Genomic DNA, 25,995 nt, shown 5'->3' with positions numbered 1-25,995 from the left:
TCTTAACTGGTTCAAACGTACCCATGACTCTTAACTGGTTCAAACGTCCCCATGACTCTTAACTGGTTCAAACGTCCCCATAACACTGGAAGCATTACCGCGCTGAATGGATAACGAATATGCATGTATGAATACATTCCTGATTTCAGTTGATGATGACAATAAATAGTTGAATAATTTTAATCAACATTCCACGTTCTTTTTTTTATTAAGCTTTGGCAAAGCCATCAGCCTAAACATGAAGTTTAATTATGTTTCTGTAAATATGGCCGTCACAAAGATTAACGCAATTTGAGGCGGGTGCTTGGATTGACTCGGGATTTCTTAAAACGAGCCGATACGGGTATTTTAGTTCGAGATTCGTATAATTTTGCGTTTTAATCTTCGATTAAGGCACAATAGAATAGCACAATCCTATTCCACTTTAAACTAGATTTCACAAAATAATTGAAAGTGAAAATAAAAACGACTCTTTTCCCTCCAAAAGGTCCAAGCGAATCTTCCACGTTCTTATTACTTCATTTCTGTAGTTTAAACTTAGGAGTGTTGCCAGTATGATGTTAACAATAATAATTAAATAATGTTATAGACATTCCAATTTCAAAATTCACACGAAGCGTTACGCTTCCACGTTTATATGGCGAGCGACTCTTCTTTGTTCTTATCCCACTCTAGGTGGGTTCGGCACAACATGTATTTCTCTTCCATTTTCCCCAATCAGCCATCATTTCCATACTCCAATCTTTGTTATCCAAATCTTCTTTCACACAATCAATATATGGTGAATAACTATAGAGTGGGATTCCTTGCTGCATACTTATTCACTTACAAACTTGTATCTTATCTCATTTTTTGCATTTTAGTAACGTTGTGCTTTGAGATACGAGTTTGAGAAAGTAAGGCGACAATATGTCCAATGGCATACAAATATCTAATGGTAAAAATCTTAGTAGACTATTACAAACATAAATAAAAAGTCACAAATTACAGTTTAAAGAATATGTCAAGAATTAAAAAACGCACTATGACTATGACGTACATCGTCGTAACTTTTTACAATAATGCAAAATTATTGTTATAATATATAAATATTCATTCAAACTGTAATTTTCTTTTATAACTAACCATTGGTAAATTCAGTGATCAATTTCGTATAAGATTATTTTTTTGATGCGCTTAATAGTTAATTATAATAAGGACATTATAAGTATGTATGTACAGTGGTTTTAAGTACACGCTCTACAAGAAGTCTATTTGGCTTTCTTTTCACGCGTGGGTTAGTTTCTATATTTTTTTTAGATGTGGGTGTCGCTTGACTTTACTACTTTAAATACATAAAAAAGCTAGAGTCAAAATATTTAAATTAACAAACAGTGACTTGCATGATTTCCGTGGACCAACGTAGCACATTACTTTAGATGTACAAATGCTCGTTGTTGTCGTCATTGACATCAGAGTCTGATGACCAATCCATTACGGAGAATTGCGACAATAGCCATGATAAGCCAACAAAGAATTCTTTTTGTGAGCAATTATTTTTAATCTATGAAGATTATTCACTCCTCAAAACAACGTAGCACATCACTAATCTGAGTACGGTGGGGTTATTTAACAAATATTTGTGGTTAAGAGTTGTGTCTAGACTGGTCCCGATCAGGGGTCATGATTGGCTCCTCAACAACGTCCGGTGAGTCAACCGCTTTGGCCATTCCGGAGTGAGGGTCAATAATGGCCGAGATTACCATACCAGACGAGTTCAGACGGCAATGAACATTAACTATATTGGATCTGAGATATATGTTAGTCATACCCATAAAATTGTCATAGGTTTCTTGACTGAGTGGGTTTAGTACCATTAACAATAAATTAGGTGCGAATTTTCGGCGCCATACTCCAAAATAAAGTTATGGCCAATAAGTACGGGTAGTGATGGGTCGTGGAAAAATTTCCATTTTGAAAAAATATTTTTCAGAAAAAGATACTTTTCAGGATATTTTTCCTTTCATTTTACACATTTGACGTTGACACCTGTCAAAAGTTGAGGTTACAGAACGAAAACTATGGAGCCAACACGAGGAGGCATGGTGTGGCTGTTGAAGGTTTTTGTTCGCTGTTGTGAAATAATTTTGAATCTCGTTTTTCTTATACATGGCTTTTATCTATACAAGTTTATTTTATAAAACACGCTAAATAAAATATCAAAATATATTTCTAAACTTAGAACATAATTATGAGCCTTCGAAATTGTATGTTTATAAGTTTTCAAATTTTTCCGCAAGAATTTCCTTCAGTTGCAATTTTAAGGACAATTACCCAACAATAAGTACGGACGGCTTTAGCCACTAGCTAGCTTTGAACAAAAAAAAATACTTTTTGTCTGTGGTCATTTTAAAAATTATATTTTGGGATTCGCTTTGGACCTTTTGGAGGGAAAAGTGTCGTTTTTATTTTCACTCTCAATTATTTTGTGAAATCTAGTTTAAAGTGGAATAGGATAGTGCTATTGTGCCTTAATCGAAGATTAAAACGCGAAATTATACGAATCTCGAACTAAAATACCCGTATCGGCCCGTTTTAAGGAATCCCGAGTCAATCCAAACACGCTGCCTCAGATTGCCTATTCTCTTTGTGGCGGCCATATTTACAGAAACATAATTAAACTTCATGTTTAGGCTAATGGCTTTGCCAAAGCCTTAATAAATATATGGCGCGTATTTTATGAATAGGCGGGAAAATGTCAAGTTTATAATTCATGAAAAACGCCCAGAAATACTAGTAAGTCATATGAGGTATATCGTGGTAATGCCAAACCATAGACATCTTTACATAGCCGCCAAAACTCTTGCAGCTCGGTTGATGTGTGCTACTTATGCACCTTCAGATTTTCACTTCTTTCGATCTTTACAAAATTCTTTGAATGAACACGACTTTGATAACAAAGCGAGCATCAAACGACACTTAGAGTTGTATTTTATAATAAAGACAGGATTTTTTATAAAAGGCGATTTGTAAAATTATCCATTACATCTATAATTACACATTGATTAAAGTTTGGTACCTATTTGTTTTCTAAATGCTTTTCATTTATGATTTGATATCGCACTGCCTTTTTGATTAACCCAATAGGTCGCAATCTTGCCCTAGACATGAAATCTGCACGGCCCAATGCAGAAATAACTATCGTACTGTAGTTATTTGTAATGCAAGGCTGCAAAGTTGTTGTTTGACGCGAGTGCTTGTTTTAAAACCTGAACAAGCGAAGGAAGCTAAGATAAAATAGATTTAAAATTAAAAATAGAGGCACGAGACGCGAAACGACTTTGCCGCCGAGCGAAACACACAAGTTTTCACCTCACTATAGCGAGACAAATGGTAGGTAGATGAAAGAAAGCAACTGAACTATAAAACATTACTTTTTTACTTTAAGGCTTTGGCAAAGCCATCAGCCTAAACATGAAGTTTAATTATGTTTCTGTAAATATGGCCGCGACAAAGAGGATAGGCAATTTGAGGCGGCGGCGCGCTTGGATTGACTCGGGATTCCTTAAAACGGGCCGATACGGGTATTTTAGTTTGAGATTCGTATAATTTCGCGTTTTAATCTTCGATTAAGGCACAATAGCACTATCCTATTCCATTTTAAAGTAGATTTCACAAAATAATTGAAAGTCAAAATAAAAACGACACTTCCCTCCAAAAGGTCCAGAGCGAATATGTAAAACATTATTTTTTTCGCTTACCGTGAAAAGCCAAGAGAAATAAGAAAAAAACAACCGTTTTTTAAAAGATTTATCTTCAGATGCGTTCTAACTTTGCACTTCATCAATTTTTATTCTTGCTTGTACTTTTATTTTGTGTGATTAAGTGATTATTGAAATTATTTTAGTTCTTCAACGAATTAAAATAATTTAATAAACACAGTCATCGTCGTCAATTTTATGTCAGCAATAATAAAAATATATTGGTATAAAAATATACCAACGGATTTTATTACTTATGTAATGTACGACAAATCGCGTAGTTGAACGTGTATCTTTTTTTCTCATCGGAAAGTTAGGTGCATTACACAGTCCATCGTCAAGTTCGAATTTCAAAAACCTTTTCCACGCTAGAGTGCAAAAAACGCTTTTGCGCGCCGATTTCTAATGAGAAAGAAAGCCTTTCTGAGCTATAATAGTGAGGTGAAAATATAATTACTTCATTGTTGGTTGCGTAACGTTAAATAGTCGGCACAGCAGCGAAGTGCTTTATATAGCTGATAATTTGATTGGATTTTTTTATTGTTCGCATTTTAGAAACAGCACTTTTGTTCAATTTCACATATGAATCCGATAGAGCAATGAGTGTTTTTCAACATAGAAAAAATAACGCCAAGGTCAAGAAACCAACCAATCAAAAAGCCAATTGGTGGCACGTGATTGGTTAGTTTCTATAAATTGGCGTTTGTTCCTTTGAGGAAATAATTTAAAGTAAAATTCGAATGACGTAAGTGACTCGATACCGTGAAAACTTAAAATCTCTTAATATATGAGAAGAAATACTCAAATGAGATTACAATGAATTTAGCTTTCAGCAGCTTTGAAAAGCAGCAGCTTTATTCTTAGATGAATAATATTATAGCTAAAATAAAAAATAGTATTGTTAAAAAAACGGAATAAACATTTAAAAAATCGATTTAATAGGTATTTCAACACATACCTTTTGTCTCGACATTACGGCCTGATCGCACCGACCGCGGTCAGAGAATCTGATTTGCGATTTTGTTGTAGAGCCTAAACGATTGAAATATTTTTTTTCGCAATTGACGTGAAAAGTTAAAGTTTTCACCTCAAGACTAAAAGCCAATATAAACCCTTGGAGTAATAGACACCCTCGCTAAAGCTCGGGTGTCTAACCACTGACTTCCCTCGATAAAATGTACGATCAAATCGATTTTATCGCGTTGATCCGCATTTCTAATGTTAAAAATGCAACGTAAAAGTTTAAAGACGCCTATTATGTTCAAAGTTTGTGTAATATCGAACACTCAGAAGTTTTTAAACAGACATTCGTGTCTTTGGCAACGGATCATTTTGTCGAAGCGTCGAGTTGGTAACGCATTGCCAGAATAAACTGCTATGTTTTGTTATCTAGTCCGTTGTAACATTTACAAATGCTGTAATTATGAATACAAAGATCGAATAATAAGAAAAAAATGCTTCGATCTGATAGGATATGAGATTGCGACCACGCTGTATCGTAGCGTCGCTCTGCCAACTGGGCTACAGGTCGAGTTAGCAGGTCAATGAAATTGTTATATGTGTCTATTATAGATATTTGTACTCGGCTTTCAGAGCCGTATTATTAATTATAATAAACTAATCGAGTTATTTCAGTAAAACACAGTGAAATTAAAATAAAATCAATATTTGTAAATGCAATAGAAATATTATTGTTTTAATTTATAATTTAGTTAAGTAGCAATAAAGCCCCTTGTAAAAGAGTTCGTCCAGGGAAGTGCCACCTTACCTATTTCTGCCGCCGAGCAGTACTGTGAGCGTTACTGCGTTCCGGTTTAGAAAAGGAAAGTGAAATTACAGACACAAGGGACTTGTCAACTTATGTCTTAGGGTGACGGGCGTAGTGGCAGTGCCCCTAAGATCTTTGTGATTTAAAATCTGAGTGGCACTGCAACTGTTATGGATAGGCGTGTCGCTTACCACCACGCGCATGACTTTCTCGTCCTGTAACTAGGTATTATGAAAAAAAAAATACACTACCTATTGTAGTTGTATGTTAACAGGACAAAAGATCATTTTTAAGAAAAATCTATGTGCCCGGTAATTTTGAGTAATATTTTAGTACATTTATTCACTTTCTGCCTCTACACAGAATAAAAAAATATGGAGGAAAAAATATTCTTTTACATATCTACGTACTTGAATTAGTTTGCAAAATTTACATTTAAAGAAATTATTTTTAAAATTTCTTGATAAGTAGGAGGAAACAAAAATTGCGATCCTGGGTTCATAAACAGAGGCATGTTTCGACAATTAAGTAGATACATAGATACTCTATGAATTTTCAACAAAGCCCGCATAAAAACAAGTCTGTCAAGAGACACGCTTATCTATTATCTATTTCAGACTCAATGCTATTCGATGTTTTCAAGGCGTGGTACAATCTTGACTAGATTGTTATATTAAACATTCTTTTTGAAAATTTCTTTGGAAATAAGGCAAATAATGAAGTGGAAGTTAATTCAGGTGGTCGTACGATATTTCTAAACCTTACCTATTTCGGCCGCCAAAATGCGAGAATTATAATGTTCCGGTGCTTTAAACCGCATAGATTTGCCACTGCACCGGTCACGATGAGACGTAAGTTGACAAGTTCCATGTGCCTGTAATTTCGCCAGCACCTTTCGAAACCTAATGTTAAATTACTGCTTGGCGGCAGAAATAGGTAAGGTGGCAGTACTTCCCTGGACGAACTACGGGACTTGTCGACTTACATATGTCTCAGGGTGACGGGCGCAGTTTAAGTATCCTTCAGATCTTTGCGATTTAAAGTCTGCAACTGCTATGAAAAGACGTGTCGCTTAACGCCCCATCTCATTCACACATTTCACATTTCACTCATTCTTCTCTCTGCCTTACAAATGGGTAGTAGAGTTTAATCAATATGACGATTTCAAGTGTAATTGTGGGTTACTTATCAGTAGTCTGAAATGACATTTTCTATAAATAACGTTTGATCGAATTTTCATAAAATCGAAAGTAATTTTGAGAGGATTTTTTTGAAACTAACCTAACCGAACCTAATCGTGTCTTTGCGATAAACAACGGTTTCGTTATAATTCGGTTTTCGGTGTAATGAAAATTCGAACAAATGTTATTTCGGAAAAAAATTCGAGCCTGTGATAGGTTACCGTAATTGCGCTTACCTATGCAATAAAGATTATTTGAGTGTGTCCACCATTCGTCCGATAGATTTATTTGTCACAAGTTCTGTAAATGTTTGCTGGCATTTGCTAATAGACATTTGCATTACGTCGCGAATTGAGAGGCAAGGACTGTGAACAAAGTGTATGCAAATATAAATAGATAGACATCTGTCTAGTCGCTGCCATTTTGAGAAGACATTTCGTTTAGATGATGGTAGCTTATTTACGACAAATTGTTTGAAATAAACGGCATCGTCAAGAAAAAGACTGCAAATAACATGACATTGTTTGTTTGGCTGCGCAATATTAAGATTGTTCTTTGAGACACTTTAGATACTCGTATCTCTGAATGGACTGACGACACTGATCATCTACAGTGTGATTGTTTTCAACTGCGACAGTATGGGGAAATCCGAAAGCATAGTAGGAGATATAGAGAATCTGTCTTAGGAATCGTTAGGTTTTTTTTTTGTAAAAACATATTTCACATAATAAAATTTTTTGGTCAAGTGGGAATTGTCCACGTAAATGAATAATATTGTCTGTTTTTTTAATTCAGATCGACTCAGTTTCTTGTGAGGAACACTTCATTGTATTGGAAAAAAATCGGGACAGTAGGAGTTAGTCTTTAATAAAATGTTTTTCTCAAACATGCTCGGAAATGTTTGCATTATTTTCAAAAAACGAACACAGAAAGTTTGTAATTTATGACCCATGCGACTTCTTCCCGGCCAAGGCGTGCAAAGTTAGTATAAAAATTCATTACTGTCCACTTTTCTAAACTTTTAAATCTACCTACTAATAATGAACTATGTAAACAGGCAAAAGAAAAACTCGTACAGCCAACTGCCTAGTGTTCATAATAATATACCGCTTACTTAAAAAAAGAAAATGGCGGTAACACTTATGGTGTTTTGGTATTCTTTTGTTTTTTCATATTTTTTGTAAATTGGTCGCGAAAATGAGTGTTAGTGAGAAGAGCGACAACGACAATACAGTAATAGATACACATTCAAACACGTCATCAGAAGTTCGTCAAATATTACTTTTAATTTTTTTTTACTTTTTCTGAGAAAATATGGCGGGTTTTAATAGTTATATTTTTGACACGAATTAATTTTTAGTTTACGTATATTACGTTGTGCGTTTCTTGATTATTTGTTACCATTAAGCTGATGGCTCTGAAGGCAATGCTTTATAAATAAATAAATAATAACTTTTTCTATTAAACATCTTCCTTTCTCTAGTTTTTTAATTAATTACTCACATTGTTTGAGAAAAATTCTATACGTGACTCGGCGGGAACGGGGATTGATTGACTCGTATTAATACAAGGCCTCGCTGGCTCTCGTCCTAGTAACTCATACTCGTCCACCAATCCCTTACTTCACGGCCTCTGCAATAATGTACTATTTCATACAATTTGTAACCTTAATAGAGCCTCTTAATGTTTCAGTAAATGTTTCCCTATATCTATATCATTAAAAACGTCTCCCAAAATTTACATATTATCATACTCATACTGTCTCAGTTAAAAAAAAAACAAACAGTATAATATACTGTTCTTCAGTGTGTCTCTTCTCTACGAAGGTCGGCGACCATCATGGCTATTCTTATTTCTGAAGCTGCCGCAGGAAAGTGTGATATGTGCAAAGGGGGAGCTAGTCTCCCAGATTCTTCAACCACGAGATTTTCCTTCTGCCGCGACTTTCTTTTCTTTGGATTTTCCCTTTTTTAATTGTTAGTTGAAGAATCCGGTATCTTATTGCCCCTCATTACCTAGCCAAAATACTTCAGCACCTTTACAAATCTGAGCATTTCCAACTTTTTTCCCATTCGACGAAGAACCTCAACATTGGTGACCTTTTGTACGCACGATATGTCAATCGTACGTCTGTATTGCCACATTTCAAAGGACTCTAGTTTTAAACATAAGGTACAGTCTCTCTCTCTCTCTACACTCCATATATAATGTCAGTCCACGTATAAAACGCTACACATTAAACAATGAATCATCATTCACTTTAAAAACTAAGTCTCTCTACACTCAACGATTATCATAGAGTGTAATGACAACAACATAAGATAAAATATTTCAAAAAATGATAACGGAACAACGGAAATTTTTCAAAAGAGAGGTTTACAAATTGTTATGCTTAAATAGCAAATTTTAAAAAGTCTCTTATTAAATTTTACTTATACGTAATTTGTTTCATGTAATTCGTGTTATTTTTACGACATTCATGTGATAAAAGCACGTTTGACATATCGCACTGCTACTTACAATGGTATTGTAACTAAAAATACGTGAGAATCAAGATTACACCATTGCTAAACGCAAAATTTGATTCTCTACTCAACATAAAAAACATCGTGTGAATATTGTAAGAAACAATATTTTGTTACATAAAGTTTGTCTCGTTTTGAGTTAAGTAGATAAAGATATCTACAGTTCACTCTCATTTTGAGTTAAGTAGAAAAAGATATCTAAAGTTTACTCTCGTTTTGAGTTAAGTAGATAAAGATATCTAAAGTTTAGTCTCATTTTGAGTTAAGTAGATAAAGATATCTAAAGTTCACTCTCATTTTGAATTAAGTAGAAAAAGATATCTAAAGTTTACTCTCATTTTGAGGTAAGTAGATAAAGATATCTAAAGTTTAGTCTTATTTTGAGTTAAGTAGATAAAGATCTAAAGTTTACTCTCATTTTGAGTTAAGTAGATAAAGATATCTAAAGTTTACTCTCGTTTTGAGTTAAGTAGGTAAAGATATCTAAAGTTTACTCTTATTTTGAATTAAGTAGATAATGATATCTAAAGTTTACTCTCATTTTGAGTTAAGTGGATAATGATATCTAAAGTTTAGTCACATTTTGAGTTAAGTAGATAAAGATATCAAAGTTTACTCTCATTTTGAGTTAAGTAGACAAAGATATCTAAAATTTAGTCTCATTTTGAGTTAAGTAGATAAAGATATTTAAAGTTTAGTCTCATTTTTGAGTTAAGTAGATAAAGATATCTAAAGTTTAGTCTCATTTTGAGTTAAGTAGATAAAGATATCTACTTAACTCAAAACGAAACTAAACTTTATGTAAGCTAGTTCCGAACAAAACACCCCTTACTCAAAATTTGGAAATTGTCTTTTTATTTTTAAATATATTTGGCAAACAGGAAATAGTTTATTTAGTCTGTAATAAACTTTCATTCATACATTAATTTCAATATACTTTAACGAGAAGTGATTAATTCGTTTTTTATCGATTCTGAAATTATACACTTTTCGAGTTAATACGCTATTGCATTAACAGTGCGTATTATGATTACATTTGGCTTTATTATACCAGAGTAAGAGCTATAGCTTGTAGGTACAGTACCCTAGTTTCGTTCGACGAACACTTAAATCACTCAATCCCTCGATTTCTAGCCACACAGCCCAATAGCCTCCTGAATTTCTCAATCTAACAATTTAAATACGTAAAAAAAGTTTAAATATACTTTAAATGTTTATTATTCCGTTATGTTTAAATAAATAACCAACGTTTCACAAGTAAACAACGGTCAGGCTATAATTTCTACTATCTATTTAGATTAGATTAGTGTAATGGTAGAAGCTATATCCATATATATGGATTACAGTGAGCAATGAATCGATTAGTCCGTCGTTAACAGACTCGATTCGCATCAGTTTAAAAGAGAATCAAGACTTATATCGGTTTAGTAGGCATCGAAACGGTGTTCTTGTGTTTTAAATACAATTAAGACGTGGTGCAAAGAAGAAAAAATAGTATATTATCGAAAAAAATACAATATTTTTTTAATGACTTTTTTATACTATGAAATGACGGGACGAATATGTAAGCTACATGCCTGTTCATAACAATTGCAAGTGCCACTTGGAGCTTTAAATCGTAAAGGTCTTAGGGGCACTGCTACTGCGCCCGTCAGCCTGAGACATACGTTGACAAGTCCCATGTACTTGTAATTGCACCAGCACCCTTACCCTTCCAAACCGGAACGCATTAATGCTCATATTCTTGGCAGAAATCAATAAGGTGGCAGTATCTCCCTGGAAAATCTCTTTTACAAGGAACTCTACTGATATCAAGTGACGAGACAAACAAGTCGTGTGTTTGATGGTAAGCTGACAACACTGGGCACGGGGCCACCAGTGTTGCCAGGACATTTCAGTTGAAAATAATAATAATAAAAAATAATAATAATAACGCACACACTCAACATAGCCCCGCACTAGGAAACTCCTGTGTTGCGGGTGCCAAGGACACACATAGACAACACAAATTACACCCAAACTCACGAGAGACATAAGGCTATGTACATATTTCTCCCGGCCTGGGAATCGAACCCAGCACCTCTGCATGGCAGTCCGGCAGCGGCATGGTAACCGTTCGGCCACGGAGGCAGTCTTTTTCAATAATTTTTTGCAATTACATTTCAATATCTGAAAAGTTACATTTTTGTTGCAAAAGTTTTTGTTTGTATTAACGATATCATATTTATTATACGACTGAATCCTAAAAAATAAACAGGGAAAGTAAAATCAAGCTTTAACCTGTAATAGGTACATTTAATTTTCTTTACGCCATCTCTTAGTCTCATAATCTCTGCCTATAATTTAATTTGACTGATTTGGAAGTTTTCGTAAACTTTTTAATTTTTTTTTATAATATCAAGTGACACAGATGATATGAACAGGTCGTGCGCCTGATGGTCAGCTACACGCCTGTCCATAACAATTGCAATACCACTCATCTCTTTAAATCGCAAAGATCTGAGGCGCACTGCCACTGCGCCCGTCACCCGGAGACATAAGGTGACAAATCAACAACAAAACAACATTGATAAAATCAAAAGTTAGAACTTGTTAATAAAGCAGTCTTCTTGGGAGTGACCTTAGATAGTAAACTTCAATGGTTTCCAAGTATATCTTCCCTGGCCAGCAAATTAAGCTCCGCTGCATACGCAGTCCGCAGAATACGTGAGCTTACCGATGTTAATACTGCTAGACTAGTTTACTTTAGTTACTTCCATAGTATAATGTCCTACCGGATTCTCATGTGGGGTAAAGCAGCAGATATTCAAACCATATTGGTATTGCAGAAACGAGCGATTCGTTCTGTGTACCGTCTAGGCTCTCGTGTTTCTCTCAGATAAAAGTTTAAGAAGACTGGTATCATGACTGTGGCATCACAGTACATTTACTAAAATATTTTATAAGCCCGTAAAATAATAAAATAAATAACTCTTTTATGGGGAACTGTATACGTTTTTACAATAAGATTCTGGAGCATATGTTAAGTTTATCATTTGCTAGGTTTAAAAACTACATTGAAAATATTTTGATCAAAAAGTCATATTACATAATCTCAGTACAGAGTACTAAAAAACCGACCTCAAAAGTACGTGGAATTACATCTATTTGCCAAGTTTTATTGAAACATCCTCTAGTTCGCCACTATAAAGGACTTGACACAGGAGATAATAAAAATCGGTTCTTACTACTCAAAGTATATTGAGAGAGAAAAAAACGCCTTGAATCGGAGAATAGCAAAACCAACCATTAAAATAATTGCTCATTAAGGAAAATTTAGGCGCCATTTATAAAAATGAATGTTCATGCGTGAACAGCCACCCTTAGAGATATATGATTTACTTCAAAATGAAATGGGACCACTATGGAGGTGCCCTCTTTCCAACAAAAAAAGAATCATGAAAATCGGTTCATAAATACCGGAGTTATCGCGTAACATATATACAAAAAAAAAAACAAAAAAACATACGGTTGAATTGAGAACCTCCTCCTTTTTTTGAAGTCGTTTAAAAATTGAAGACTACGTGTTAGATAAAGATGTATGGAAAGGCGACACGGCTCCAGAATCCACAGAAATTTGATTCAAAGTGTATTTCATAGCATTTAAGTATATTTGAAAAGAGCAATCCCTAGAGTTTCTTGCTCGTTCTTCTCAGGGAAGTCAGCGTAGTGAACGAGCAGTAGCTTAATGTAATGTAAATGTGACGTTTTCAAGTGTAAATTTATTTTACCTGTGGAATAAATGATCTTTGACTTTGACTTTGAATCCCATGTGCCTGTAATTTCGCCAACACCCTTAACCCTTTAAAACCCGAACACAGTAATTCAAATTCAAATTCAAAATAATCTGTATTTCATAGGTAAGCATTATTACACTTGAAATCGTCACAATGGTTAAACTCTACCGCTCATTCGTAAGGCAGATTCCCCTGAGAAGAATGAGCAAGAAACTCTAGGGGTTGCTCTTTGTAAATAACATTTACAATATTTTTTTATTTGAAACATCAGATTGAGACTACCTCCATGAGCTAAACGGGTTACTACCACGGATTTTTGTCATCCAAGTACGCAGAAGTTGTATAATAACCTTTAGTATAAAGTTTTTGTTTCACTATAGTTTTAAACCTCGTGAAAGGCAAATTTTGTATATCAACCGGAATCTTGTTATAGAAGCGTATACATTGCCCCTTAAATGATTGTTTGACTTTGTGAAGACGACTATCAAGAAAAGCTAGTTTATTTTTATTCCTCGTATTAATGTTATGTCTGTCACTATTTTTCATAAAGAAATTACTATTCCTTTTAACATAAATTATATTTTCATAAATGTACTGTGAGGCAAAGGTAAAGCGGTAATGTTCACATTACCGCTTGCCGGCAGAAATAGATACCCTCTGCGTAAACTCACGAACATTTTAGTGGATAATTTTGAGTCCTAAATTACGTAGTGCTCGTGTTCGATTTTTCAGCAACTACAAAGTAGATAGGAACTGCCAGGTCTGGACCACAAGAACATACTAAAATTCGACAATCGGCATAACCATAAGGTTCATAATTGAACATTCTTTTTCTCGTCACGGAGTTCCGTAAATAATCTCAGTACAGAGTATTAAAAAACTGATCTCAAAAGTACGTGGAATTACATTTACTTGCCAAGTTTTATTGAAATCGGTTACCGGAAAGTGCGCGAAACCTGATTTATCCCCTGGTTTGCCACCCTTAGAGGTGGAATGTTTGGTACAAATTATATTATATGGGATCACTACCGAAGTACCCTCTTTCCAACAAAAAAAGAATCATTAAAAGCTGTTCACAAATGCCTGAGTTATCGGGCAACATACTCAAACAAAAAAAAGTAGGAGTCGAATTGAGAACCTCCTTTTTTAAAGTCGGTTAAAAAGAATGAATGTGAATGTGTTGTAAGGGTTTGATGAGTTTGTGATGAGCTGAGGCTCGGGTGCGCTGACTATAGTTGTATTTAATTGAACTAGGTGGAAAACTGTAATTCTGTTTTTACGAATGAGTTAATTATAAAAAATTCGCTCTCTACCAGCCGCTTAGATCAAACGTCAAAGCGATAATTCTACTTGCGCCGGCGCATTCAACCATGCACGTAAACATCCCGGCTACATCGTTGGCTACTTGCCAGGATGATTTTATAATCATGACTTACATATACTCGTATATACAACACCGGTTAATTATGATATAGAACGATGACTAGGTTATTCAATAACAAGTTATAAACTTTACTAATCCAAATATTTCTTATTTTTCATTGTTTTAGTAGTGTTTATTAGTAGCAATAGAGCTCTTTGTGAACGAGTTCGTCCAGGAAAGTACTGCCATCTTACCTATTTCTGACGCCAAGCGGTATGTGAGCATTACTGCGTTTCGATTTTGAAGGGTGGTGGTGCAATGCCGCTCACGTCTTTGTGATTTAAAGCACGGAGTGGTACTGCAACTGTTGACAGGCGTGTCGCTTACCATCAGGTGCACGACTTATTCGTTCCGTTACTTGGTACCATAAAGAAAACTTCAATGAAGACGAAGTCGCGGTCACTGGCTAGTTTGTAGTTATTTGCAGAGATTCCGCAAACTCAATTTTGTATGGCGGGCATCTTGGATTTGCCATATTGGAACATTTTTGGTCTCGATAGTACCAGACGGCATCATAAACGCGCGTCATCTGCGCGTATACGCACCGCAGACGCGCTGTAATGAAGTTAGAGCTCTATTTGTCCTTATTAGTTGTTAAAACCGCTAGAAAACAACATTAATGAAGCCAGCATACTTGCATAAAGTTTTAAATGTTGATAAGGATTGTGAATAAAGTTTCAACTTGCGACAATTAAGTGAAACTCTAACTAGGTACGTGAGAGCGTCAGCTGCAAAATTACGTAACAGCCTCGTGTCTGCACAACCTAGGCATAAAGTATAGGCGGTTGTGGAAGGTCACTCCAGCATTGATCGCGATTGCGTAACACACCAAGGTGACCTAGCGAGAGGGATGGGGAACCGGGGTGAGGGGCGGTGTTTAGGGCACGCAGAACGGGAATTGAATGTGGAATGTTATTAATCAATGTCAGAAGAGGCCTGAACTTTGAATAAGGCCTACTTTAGAACTTCCAAAGCGCCTTCGTCCTAAAATCATTCGGTATAAAATTGAGTCAAAGTACTGTGAACCGAGGTTTCCTAACCACGTGTCAGGTTAGGTACAGAAGAAGTTTGATCAAATTAAGGATACTAAGCAATTAATCTCAATGACATTTTGCAGACACGAACTCGAAACTAATATTAAGGCTCGTAGTTTGTCAGTTATCTGTTAGCTAAAATAGTGTCTAAATTACAAGCGTTCAAAGACTTGTAATTTTCAGTCGAATGGAACATGAACTTGTGACAAAGAAGGATGGCAAAGGCTGACCCAATAATTATAAAATCAACGAAAAGCCGTTCATAAACTTTGCCAGTATAATTTTACGTTTTAATTTATGCCTAGTTATTCATATATTTTTGTATATTTTTAGAAGTCGAGAATAAAGAAATTGTGAAACAATGTATTTTACAATAAATGCAAGAACATAACGCAATTGATTCAGTCCGACCATAGACGTCAGTACGTCCGAACGTTTCATTTTAAGCATTATTGAATATTACCTAACTAAAGTATTGGTTGTTTTGTAATACACACGTAACGTTATAGCTATAAAATACCTAATCAAATAATTAATTAAACAGGAATGACACAAAGTAAAAAATGAAACTCACTATGACAAAAATATTTAGACACTATTAAAGTGACATATATGAAAGTTTGCAAAGTGACGTTTCGGCCCTTCTTCTATTAAATGCTATGGCTCCATCGAAACAAACGATGATTTCGCCAATGTCAAGTAAAAATGACTGCAATTAAACATGCACGTTTTACGTAATATTAGATATTTTATTGCACACACAATCAACAATAGAATTACGTCAAAAAAAGAGGTTACTTTTGGGGTTTATTGCGTGAATACCGCTGCGTCATCTAATAAAAAAAAATCATAGTAGATTTCAGTGACCATATAGTATAATATCATTTTTCAATTATCACCAGTCAGTTACATGTTGAAAAAGATAAGTAAGAAATATCGAGTTCATAGGTTTTTGTGCTTGCTAAACATGTGAAACAAAACCATGTTTAATAAGATCCAAATCGCGTACAATTAGTAGTACAGATTCACGTAAGTTCAAGCTATCAAAATATCGTTGAAGTTACGTAGTCATTCGATCGAAGTCCTATCCAAAATGGGTATTCGCGTATCACTTGAACGAACGATGATATGAGTAGAATCGAAACGTAATGACTAATGAACGACATCTTGGATTGTGAAATTTGACATTTAGCCGTCGAAAGTCTATTGAAAGAACTGTCAAAATTTTAGCAGAATACGCATTGACTTACAATTATATGGACGTCGGGTCCGCGCTAAAAAGTGTCCGAACTTATAGGGCGTTAAAATCGTATACAGAGCGTCATTCACGATTTAGTCTCCGTTTGTTCGACTGACAGCGAAGCAAGCAAAATTAGACAGTACTGCGATGACATTACAATTTAAATTCAACGTTTTAGCTTTTTCATATTCCTTTATATGTCACTACGTTTAAATAGGTTGACTTGGGACATTTTTTTCGTGGTTTTTGTATTAGACACGTCGTCCATTTATTTGTAAGTCAATGAGAATACATATGACTTGTCGTTTAGAGTCGATTTAGTTCGATTCATATACCAGAATACGCTTTAAGTCTTCACTTCAGTGCCGTAGTACCGTGGACAGACGTGACTGTCTATACCTATTGGGAACTATTTACCTATGATATTTATCGATAGCTGGGGAATTAACGTAAAGCCTATGGCAAAGTCGTTATTAGTTGCACAATACATTTCATTTTGCTTTGACACAGGAGCCTTCCGCTTACTATTTATAATTATTATATTACCAAAGAGAAAAACAAATTTAGTAAAAGAAAAAAATGCAGTCGAGTTGTTGAAATTATTGATGTTGTTATGTGCTTTTCCTTGCGGGGAGGCAAAGATCTGTAGACCATACAGCAGAGTTTTTTTTATATTTTGAAAAATTTAACCATAGTAACTATTTTATTCATATTATCCCTACTCTGTTAATGTGTAGTCAGAACACTCTGTTGCTTATTAATCTATGATATTGAAGTGTTTTGTCTTCGCCGCACACTAATGAAACAGCCTGTTTATAGAACGCCGCATCTAGTACGCGAGTACATAGATATCGTTGTTCCATTTCAAGAAGTTTGCAAAATTTATATTTTCCTAGCAGTTTTCAGTATCAAATATTTCTAAAATTAAACTGGAAAGATCTCGCAACCATAACCCACAGATTTCAGACCCACCCTCATCCCTACCCAGGGCCCAACCCCCTCTTGGTTATGTAACTCGTGACCTAGATTCCAGCGAGTGCCTGGGCAAAGCTGGAATTGAATAAATACCTAGGTATAGTTAGTAAGAGCCTGTAGAGAGGCTCTAACATTATTACAACGTAACATACCTTATGAAGATTTCGTTTTTAAACCCGATTTCTATAAGATTCAACATTATATTCGTATTGTTTACTCTGAATGCCAATATCGAATCTGCTTACATTTACAAAATGTATTAAATTAAATTGTAATATAGGTACCTATTTTTTTATTTCACGGTATTGTGGTTGTTTCCATCAAGGTGTACAATAAATATTTTTTGTATTGTATTGTATCTCTTGAAAATTTTGGCACAAAGCAAAAATTAATCGACGATTTGGACGAGATCCGTGGTCTCCCGGGTTCGATCCCCGGCCAGATTAATGCAGAAATTGATTTTTCTATATTGTCTCGGGTCTGGGTGTTTGTGGAGTTCCACAACACAAATGTTTTAGTTACTTACTTAGGGATCAAAGCAACGTATGTGATGTACTCTAATATTAAAAAAAAAGTCTAATACGTAAGTCGTAAGTATTAAAAAAAACAATTATAATGGTTTCTAATTCACATACTAGGGACTACAGAGTATACAACGCTCGCTGATATTCTGACATCGTCCTTAATAATCAAGAACCCACCAAAAATTTACAAACATTTGATAAAGTGTGTAACCGAATTGTAAAAACGGTATGATAAAACCATTGACTTACAAATAAATGGACGACGGGTCTAATACAAAAACCACGAAAAAAATGTCCCAAGTCAACCTATTCGAAATTTAAATTGTAATGTCATCGCAGTATCGCGCTGTCGGTAGAACAAATGAAGACTAAAGCGGAGTGTCGCGCTCTGTATACGATTTTAGCGCCTTAAAAGTGCGGACACTTTTTAGCGCGGACCCGACGTCCATATAATTGTAAGTCAATGGATAAAACAGAAAAAATTAGCAACACATAATACACACACACACGTTTAGGTACGTGTATGCTAAGTAGTAGAGTTTTGTTCTGTCATAATAGTTTGTACAAATTGCTAACGGATTTATTCTTCGCGAAAGTAAATATCTATACATTATCATCATGAACAGGTAGTGTCTATCATAAGTATGTTATATTCTGGATTATCAGCATCAGTCAGTTCGACAAAAAAAAACGTAATTTGTCGTAATCTCCCAACAAACCGCGTTTCACAAACATAACAAATAAATCATGAAATAGCGGTGAAGTTGTCACGTTCATATGAATCCTCCTGTGAATTCCTCGGAATTGTGGTAAAAAACAGCTATCGGTGACAAGTAATTGACAGTGACAAAATCTTGGCATACCCTTCTCAAGGTAAATATTTATTTTTAAGTAATTCCTCGTGTAAACGTTTATGCGAATGTTTACACGACGACGGCAGCGCGGCCGGCGGCGTTGTGGGTTACAAAAATTGAGAAATACAAATTCATAATATTAAACTTAATTTGCCTAAAGCATGTTTTGTTCGGAAATGTAATGCTTATGATATACGAAAAATAAGTTAGTATCAAAAGAAATTTCAACTGTGTTGACTCGTTTTGTATACCTCATAATCTTCATTGTGTCATTGCTAATGTTAAAATTCAAAGACATTTCATAAAATACCAATTTAGGGCGAACAGCCGTGACAATCTAATGGTTTGACCTACCGCCTCTCAAGCTGAGGCCGTAGGCTCGAATCCAGTCTCGCACCTCTGAGTTTTTCGGAATTTACGTGCGAAATGTAATTTGAAATTTACTATGCGCTTTTCGGCGAAGGAAAACATCGTGCTGAAACTTGCACGTCGAAGAAGGTTCACAACCCTTGGAAAACGTGTAATGTTCCCAATTTGGACTGTGGGTACGCATTTGACCTCCATCTCACCTGATGGAAAGTGACGATGAGGTCGACGATGGAGCATGCACACCTGGATAGTGCCTATTCACTCTCGCCTTGAAAAGGCCCAAGTTGTAACGTTCAAGGAACAAGTCTGCAGGCAGGGAATTCCACTTCATATCTGTTCGCCATATAAATGTGGAAGCGTAACGCTTCGTTAGAATCTTTGGAATATCCACAACATAGGGGTGGAACCCAAGCCTATGCCTAATCCCCCGGTGATGGAAAGGCGGAATTAAATCGTGTGTTTCTCGCCTCTCCTGAGAGGAGATTCGTGCCCATCAGTGAGATGTACGAAATGTTCAAGGTGAACAAATCAATTATCATTTTAAAAACGACGAAACGTTTTTATACCCGGCTTTATAGTTTAAAACTCTTTTTATTCGATAATGTATTCTACGGACGACTGGGGCGGCACAACGACGGTCCCGTTAAAAAAATTGTGGAAGGGATTTGTTTTGTAGATATTGTGATCTTATTTTTATTTGTTATCGTTGTATTTCGACATTACTTTGTGTTATTTTTTAATATTGTTTAGTTTAATGTTTATATTAGTGACGATCATATGTTATCTCATGATGTTATATTTTAAATTGTAATATTGTGGCACTGATAATATGAAATAAATTATTATGTTCTATTTTAATTGAAAAATCCTCTTATATTATTCGAAGTTTAGTACATACATTATGCAACAAGGACGGTAAATAAGAAATGACCAACGAAGGCCTATTAGAAGCCCGAAGCCAAAGACTGAGGGCTTTAATAGCCCGAGTTTTGTATTTTTTTACCGTCCGTGATACATACAATGTTTTTCATCATATTTGCGAGAAAATAAATACAATTTAAATATGGTTTACAACAAATGGTGGGATTTTTTTTAAATTCTGTCATGGATATTAAATGTTGTAAAAAGCAAATACGCATCCAGCCACGATGATTGCAAAACAATTGCTAATTTTTTGCAGAAAATAGTTAAAATCAATTACAAAAAGAAATAGTAAATTTGTTTGGAAAATGGAAAGAAAAAAGGCCCGAGGGTTTTGTTAGGGGCATTATGGTCAATTTAGCCACCACGCAATCATACCATTTACGAACAAGTGTGATGAATTTTTTTTTTATATAAAGTGCCGTTAATTAAAAGAATATCAACACTGGCCATTATCATATTACAGTTTCAGCAGTCAATGGTAATCGTAATTTGTAATCATATTCTGAGATCATCCTCAACAATTTGCTATAATTTGAGAAAATAGTCAGTGTGTATTGTAATAGTGAACATACTGTCGATAATTTAGTAAAATTTCGTTGTTTGCAAATTTTAACGATTATTTTTATTTAGTGACGGTGGACGACGGAAGCGACGGGACGAACAAGTCGTTCGCCTGGTGGTAAGCGACAGGTCTATCCATAACAGTTTCAGCGCCGGTAACAGCTATAAATCACAATCTGAGGGGCACCGTCACTGCGCCCATCACCCTGAGACAAATTGACAAGGTCCTAGTACCTATAATTTCACTAGCTAAAACCGGAACACGTAATAGTCACATTACTGTCCGGTGGCAGCAATAGGTAACTCTTTCACAAGGAGCTTTACTGCTTTGATAATCTCAGTACAGAGTACTAAAATATAATACCGACCTCAAAAATCATTCATCCCCTACTTTGCCACCCTCAGAGGTGTAACATTTTCTTCAAATTGAAATGGGACGACTCTTGAAGTACCCTCTTTCTAACAAAAAAAGAATTGTTGAAATCGGTTCACAAATGTCGCAGTTATCGCGTAATATACATATAAAAAAAAACAGTTGAATTCAGAATCTCCTCCTTTTTTTGAAGACTGTTAAAAATTTAAAACAGTAACACTGGGCATTATACTATAACGAATTTCGCTATCACTTGTAATTTGTAAGCATATTCTGATACAGACTGAGGTCTCCCTTAAAGAATTTATTATATGACAAATTTCTCGCTGTGTATTGACAATTTTAGAATATTGAAATTGTTGAATGATATTTCAGCCATGCATCGTTATGGTAAGTTCCGATAAATCGAACACGTAATTAATTTTACCGGTTTTTAAAAGACAATTTTGTGCTCTACTTTTTTTTTTTGCTATACATATAAAACGGATATTTGACAATTTACACTTAGCCTCGTTGTAGTCAGTGGACGGCAGATTTATGGTATTCTATAATTGTCGATTAAATTTTGTTTCGGGGTACACCAAAGGAGCTTCTCCGTACGACGCAGATGCCATCCCTTTCCTATACGTCTGGCGATTCTGGGCAACAATCGGTGAATACCTTACGCCGAATGGCAAATGGCAAGCATTATAGTGTATGCCATCGATATGATAAGGAGAATAGTTTTCATTCTTAATTAACTTTTATGACACGTAAAATAAAGTGATTAATTTGACAAATTTGTCAACCATTCCGAATACAAATGATACGTATAATTTTTACTCTTGTTACGTCAAGGCGATCATAAAATAATGTATGTTGACATCTTTATTGTACAACCACAAATAAAATGATTTGATTTGATACGTTTATATACGTCTTTGATACAAACACATGGCACGACATTGCTAGCGGTAGCGTTTTGTTGCCACAAATACATTTTATAAAAGATGCAGGGCATACTTTCAAAATAATTATCGATAATAATTATTACTTCGAACGCTGCTTTGCCGATTCTGCATTAATAAATGAGGTCATCCCTACAAACTTGCATTTAATTTCTATTTCATGATGGATACCAATCTGCGATCCCGGTATAAAAATAGCAACATTAAGTAATGCATATGACAAGGTAATTTCTTAGGAGAAATTATTTTTTTGTAGCAGTAGAGCTCCTTACCCATTTCTGCCGCCAATAAGTAATGCGAGCATTACTGCGTTCCGGATTTAGTGAAATTACAGGCATACGAGACTTTTCAACTTATGTCTCAGGATGACAGACGTAGTGGCAGTGCCCTCTGAGCGGCACTGCAACTGTTATGGACAGGCGTGACGCTTACGGTGGTAAGCGTAAGGTGGCGCACAACTAGTTCGTCCCGTCACTAGCTATCGCAAAAATGACTGTGATGAATACTTTTTCTTTTAATTACGTTTTGCAACCTGTAGTACAACTAAAATAATAATATGTACTACTACTAACTAGTGTATAAAAATTTAAGACCGGGAGTCTACTTAATTTTTCACGGCTCAGTGGCCTAAAACACTCGCGAGTCTAAGTAGAGTCAAGCGTGACTCATCGGAGCACGGACTCGAGTCTAAAAAGAACTCAAGTTCGAAAACTCTACCCAACAAAGTCTCGAGTACCCACGACAAGCAGGGTTCATTTTTTCTGAACAACTAAGTAATTGTTTAAATGATTAGGGTATGGTGTATATGTTAACTTCAATAAATATAACCTTTGTTTTCACAAATAAATTAATTATGAATTAATAGTTAATTATAAACATAGAAAAGATTGTTATTACTCAGCACATTGTATTTGTTTAACTGTGTATAAAATTCCTTGTGTACTAACTAACTAACTAACTTGTGTATTTAAGCTGTTAAAAAGTATAACTTTGATTGAAAATATAGCAATAAAAATATGTTTTGATATGACTTCTAGTTTAATTCCACCTTCTAATCCTGATGTTTCGAAATAGTAGACGCGCCCCGAACAGACAGGAGTCTTATTATACTATCAAAAAACGATGCGATTACCGTCATTGAATTCAATAAAAATACTAATGATCTTTTTAGAAAATTGACGTACCTAATCCAAAGAGTTTAAACGGTTAGTACTTAGTCAATAAAATGAAAAGTACGTACCTCCAATAATTGTAAGCGATAACAATGTACCATAGCGCAAAGGTTATGATACCTTCAGCCATGCCTTTGTCGGATTTAGGTGCCGGTGGTTGAACCTACGCTGAAACAAAACCGTAAGTAATGGGTTATATGATCCATTTTAACAGAAATGGACGGTACTTCAATGAATTTCAACGATTTCTGTCACGACCATGGTTACAAACATATCTTTAACCTTACAACACTAATTAACGGTCGTAAGTCACAATTTTGACGACAGACAATGCATTATTTCGATCTTCTCGGGTTAGTTTTCACTATTTAATTTCGATGGAAATTTTTATTACTTAAGTATTCGAGTATAATGTTATACATATTTATTAATATTACACGATACCATAATTGAATATTGAAATAATACAAATTGTCATGGTAATTAGGCAAAGGACCCAACTCCAGAGTGATTACATCACTATACAAAACATAAAAATTGCCGCGAATAGGGTCGAAACACAAAACGACGACACAGAAATCTACGATCTCCCATGACGCATAGCAAGAATTTGCGAATTGCTCAACATCGCGCTTTTCTGCGATGTTAAACTTCTTTGTTCTTTTCCCCCCTATACTTTCTTATCAATAACAGCAGTGCAACACTCTTTTTAAGATCCATGTCGCTACCTAGTTTGAAAAATACGTTCAGTACTTTTATCGTCAAAGGAAGGGTTATCCAAACCATGGCAGTGAGAAGCCTTGCCGCACGAATTCGCATCTCGCCGATTCGCAGTTTTGTGTTTCGACCCTTAGTTGAAAGGGTGCTTGTGACAAAAACTCAAAACCGAGACGCTAGTGTTTAAAGAAATGAAATTAAAATGTATCTACTTTTCTTTTGCCGTAGGAAAACCCTGTATCGCGGGTGCCATGGACACACACAAAGACTACCACAAATTACACCAAACCTCACGTGAGAAATAAATATACAAATACTTCTCCCGGCCCGGGAATCGAACCCGAAACATCTGCGTGGCAGTCCGGCATGATAACCGTTCCACCACGGGGGCAGTTATTTGTGTGTAGTTTAGTTTGTTGAGGTGCATGTGAATAAATATGTAACATTATACCTTCAATGTAGAAAATGAAACTATTTTTCCGGTTACGGAAAACGGTTGACACCAGTGTTCATGGGACCTGTAAAGGCCCCGAAACGATGGTTTGTTTTAAAAAGCAAATATACGCGATTTAAATCCGGAAAATAAGTTTCATTTCCTATGTTTACACATAGTCAGTCAGTCAGTCGCGAAAATCTAAGAACTCGATATACCTTCAATGTTTATACGCCTACTTAGTCTTATTTTGAAACATATTTTTTTTTATCATACCAAGTACTTTGTAATACTTGGCGCAATGGGCTGGTGTCCGCAACTCGACGAAAAATCGCCTATTTTGCATATGATATTAAGTAACGGGACGAACAAGTCCATGTCTGGTGCTAAGTGACACGTCTGTCCATAACAATTGCGGTGCCACTCAGACCTTTAAATCACATGGATCTGAGGAGCACTGCCACTGTGCCTGTTACCCTGAGGCATAAGTTGACAAGCCGCAAGTGCCTATAATTTTAGCAGAACCCTTACCCTTAAAAAACCAGAGGCAGAAATAGGTAAGGTGGCAGTACTTCCACCCTAGACGAACTCTTTCACAAATAAATGAATTATGAAATCGATAATCGTCAGCACAATTTAGTAGCAAGTGGGGTACAGCTAATATAAAACTAAAATATGACAGGTTTGTGCAGAAGCGTCTCCTGTACTGTACCTACTTTAGTTTGCCAAGCGTAGTTAATGAAAAATTGACACACATTTGGACACATAATTATGGTACAGGAAATTATTACATATTTACTGGCTCATGTGGGTAGGTACGTACATCATCACTGGCTTTGGCAGTAGGTTTGGTGACGACTATTTTTTTGGTGTCGCACATAGCATTTGTCGAAGTTTCGTTTCCATCACTAGAACTTTTGTTGCGTTTATGGACATTGTAAGTAAGCGCCAATATATAATCGGCATAGTAACTGTACGTTGGCATAGTGGTATATTGGTAGCAGCATAGTCCTTATATTATAAAATTTACATTTACTATTGACTCCATTTTTTATATTATTTGATGAGCATTTTTAACGGTTATTCAGCCATAAGGTTGATTATTTATGTTTTCGTAGCATTTAAGTAATTTTTGATAAAATAATGAACGTGCAATTCACTGCATTTTCGAGGTTCAACTTCCTTAACTAAATGTAACAGATAAACTACTGACAGGAGTTGTCAGCTTGGCAGATGAAGAATATTGTGAACCGTCACCGACGCACAGGTTTTATATTTATTTTATCTCGTAAATAGCATATTACCCAAGTTAAAACTTAAACTTTCTTGCATGGCTTTTGCGTAATATGAATTAAAATAACTCACCTTATATTTTGTATCAAATAAGTAAAAAAACAAAATTATTTTTTAATGTGTAAATTAAAGTTTTATTAAATATAAAATCCAGTAGGTTGGGAAA

At 35.2% G+C, this 25,995-nt stretch overlaps 1 protein-coding gene across 5 annotated transcripts in view; it reads right to left on the bottom strand.

Moving 5' to 3' along the window:
* Positions 1–25,739, bottom strand: part of LOC113230295 — a 72,144-nt gene extending 46,405 nt beyond the window's left edge. The window contains exons 1-2 of one of the 5 annotated variants that reach the window (XR_003310480.1): positions 25,360–25,737; positions 23,455–23,554 (exon numbers count right to left, since the gene is read on the bottom strand). Coding sequence is in view for 2 of the 5 variants with exons in the window: in XM_026464165.1 (XP_026319950.1) it covers positions 23,455–23,549; positions 25,360–25,521 (257 nt within the window). In the remaining 3 variants the exon portion in view is untranslated. Of the gene's footprint in view, positions 1–23,454; positions 23,555–25,359 lie in introns of all 5 variants that reach the window. The other 4 variants (XR_003310479.1, XR_003310478.1, XM_026464165.1 and 1 more) reach the window with 4 other exon arrangements.
* Between the last annotated feature and the right edge of the window lie 256 nt (positions 25,740–25,995).

This window comes from Hyposmocoma kahamanoa, unplaced genomic scaffold (assembly GCF_003589595.1).
Source record: "Hyposmocoma kahamanoa isolate Upper Pololo Valley unplaced genomic scaffold, ASM358959v1 63, whole genome shotgun sequence".
Lineage (NCBI taxonomy): Eukaryota > Metazoa > Arthropoda > Insecta > Lepidoptera > Cosmopterigidae > Hyposmocoma > Hyposmocoma kahamanoa.
The sequence above is the reverse complement of the archived record's forward strand: the minus strand, read 5'-3'. Positions and strand labels throughout refer to the sequence as shown.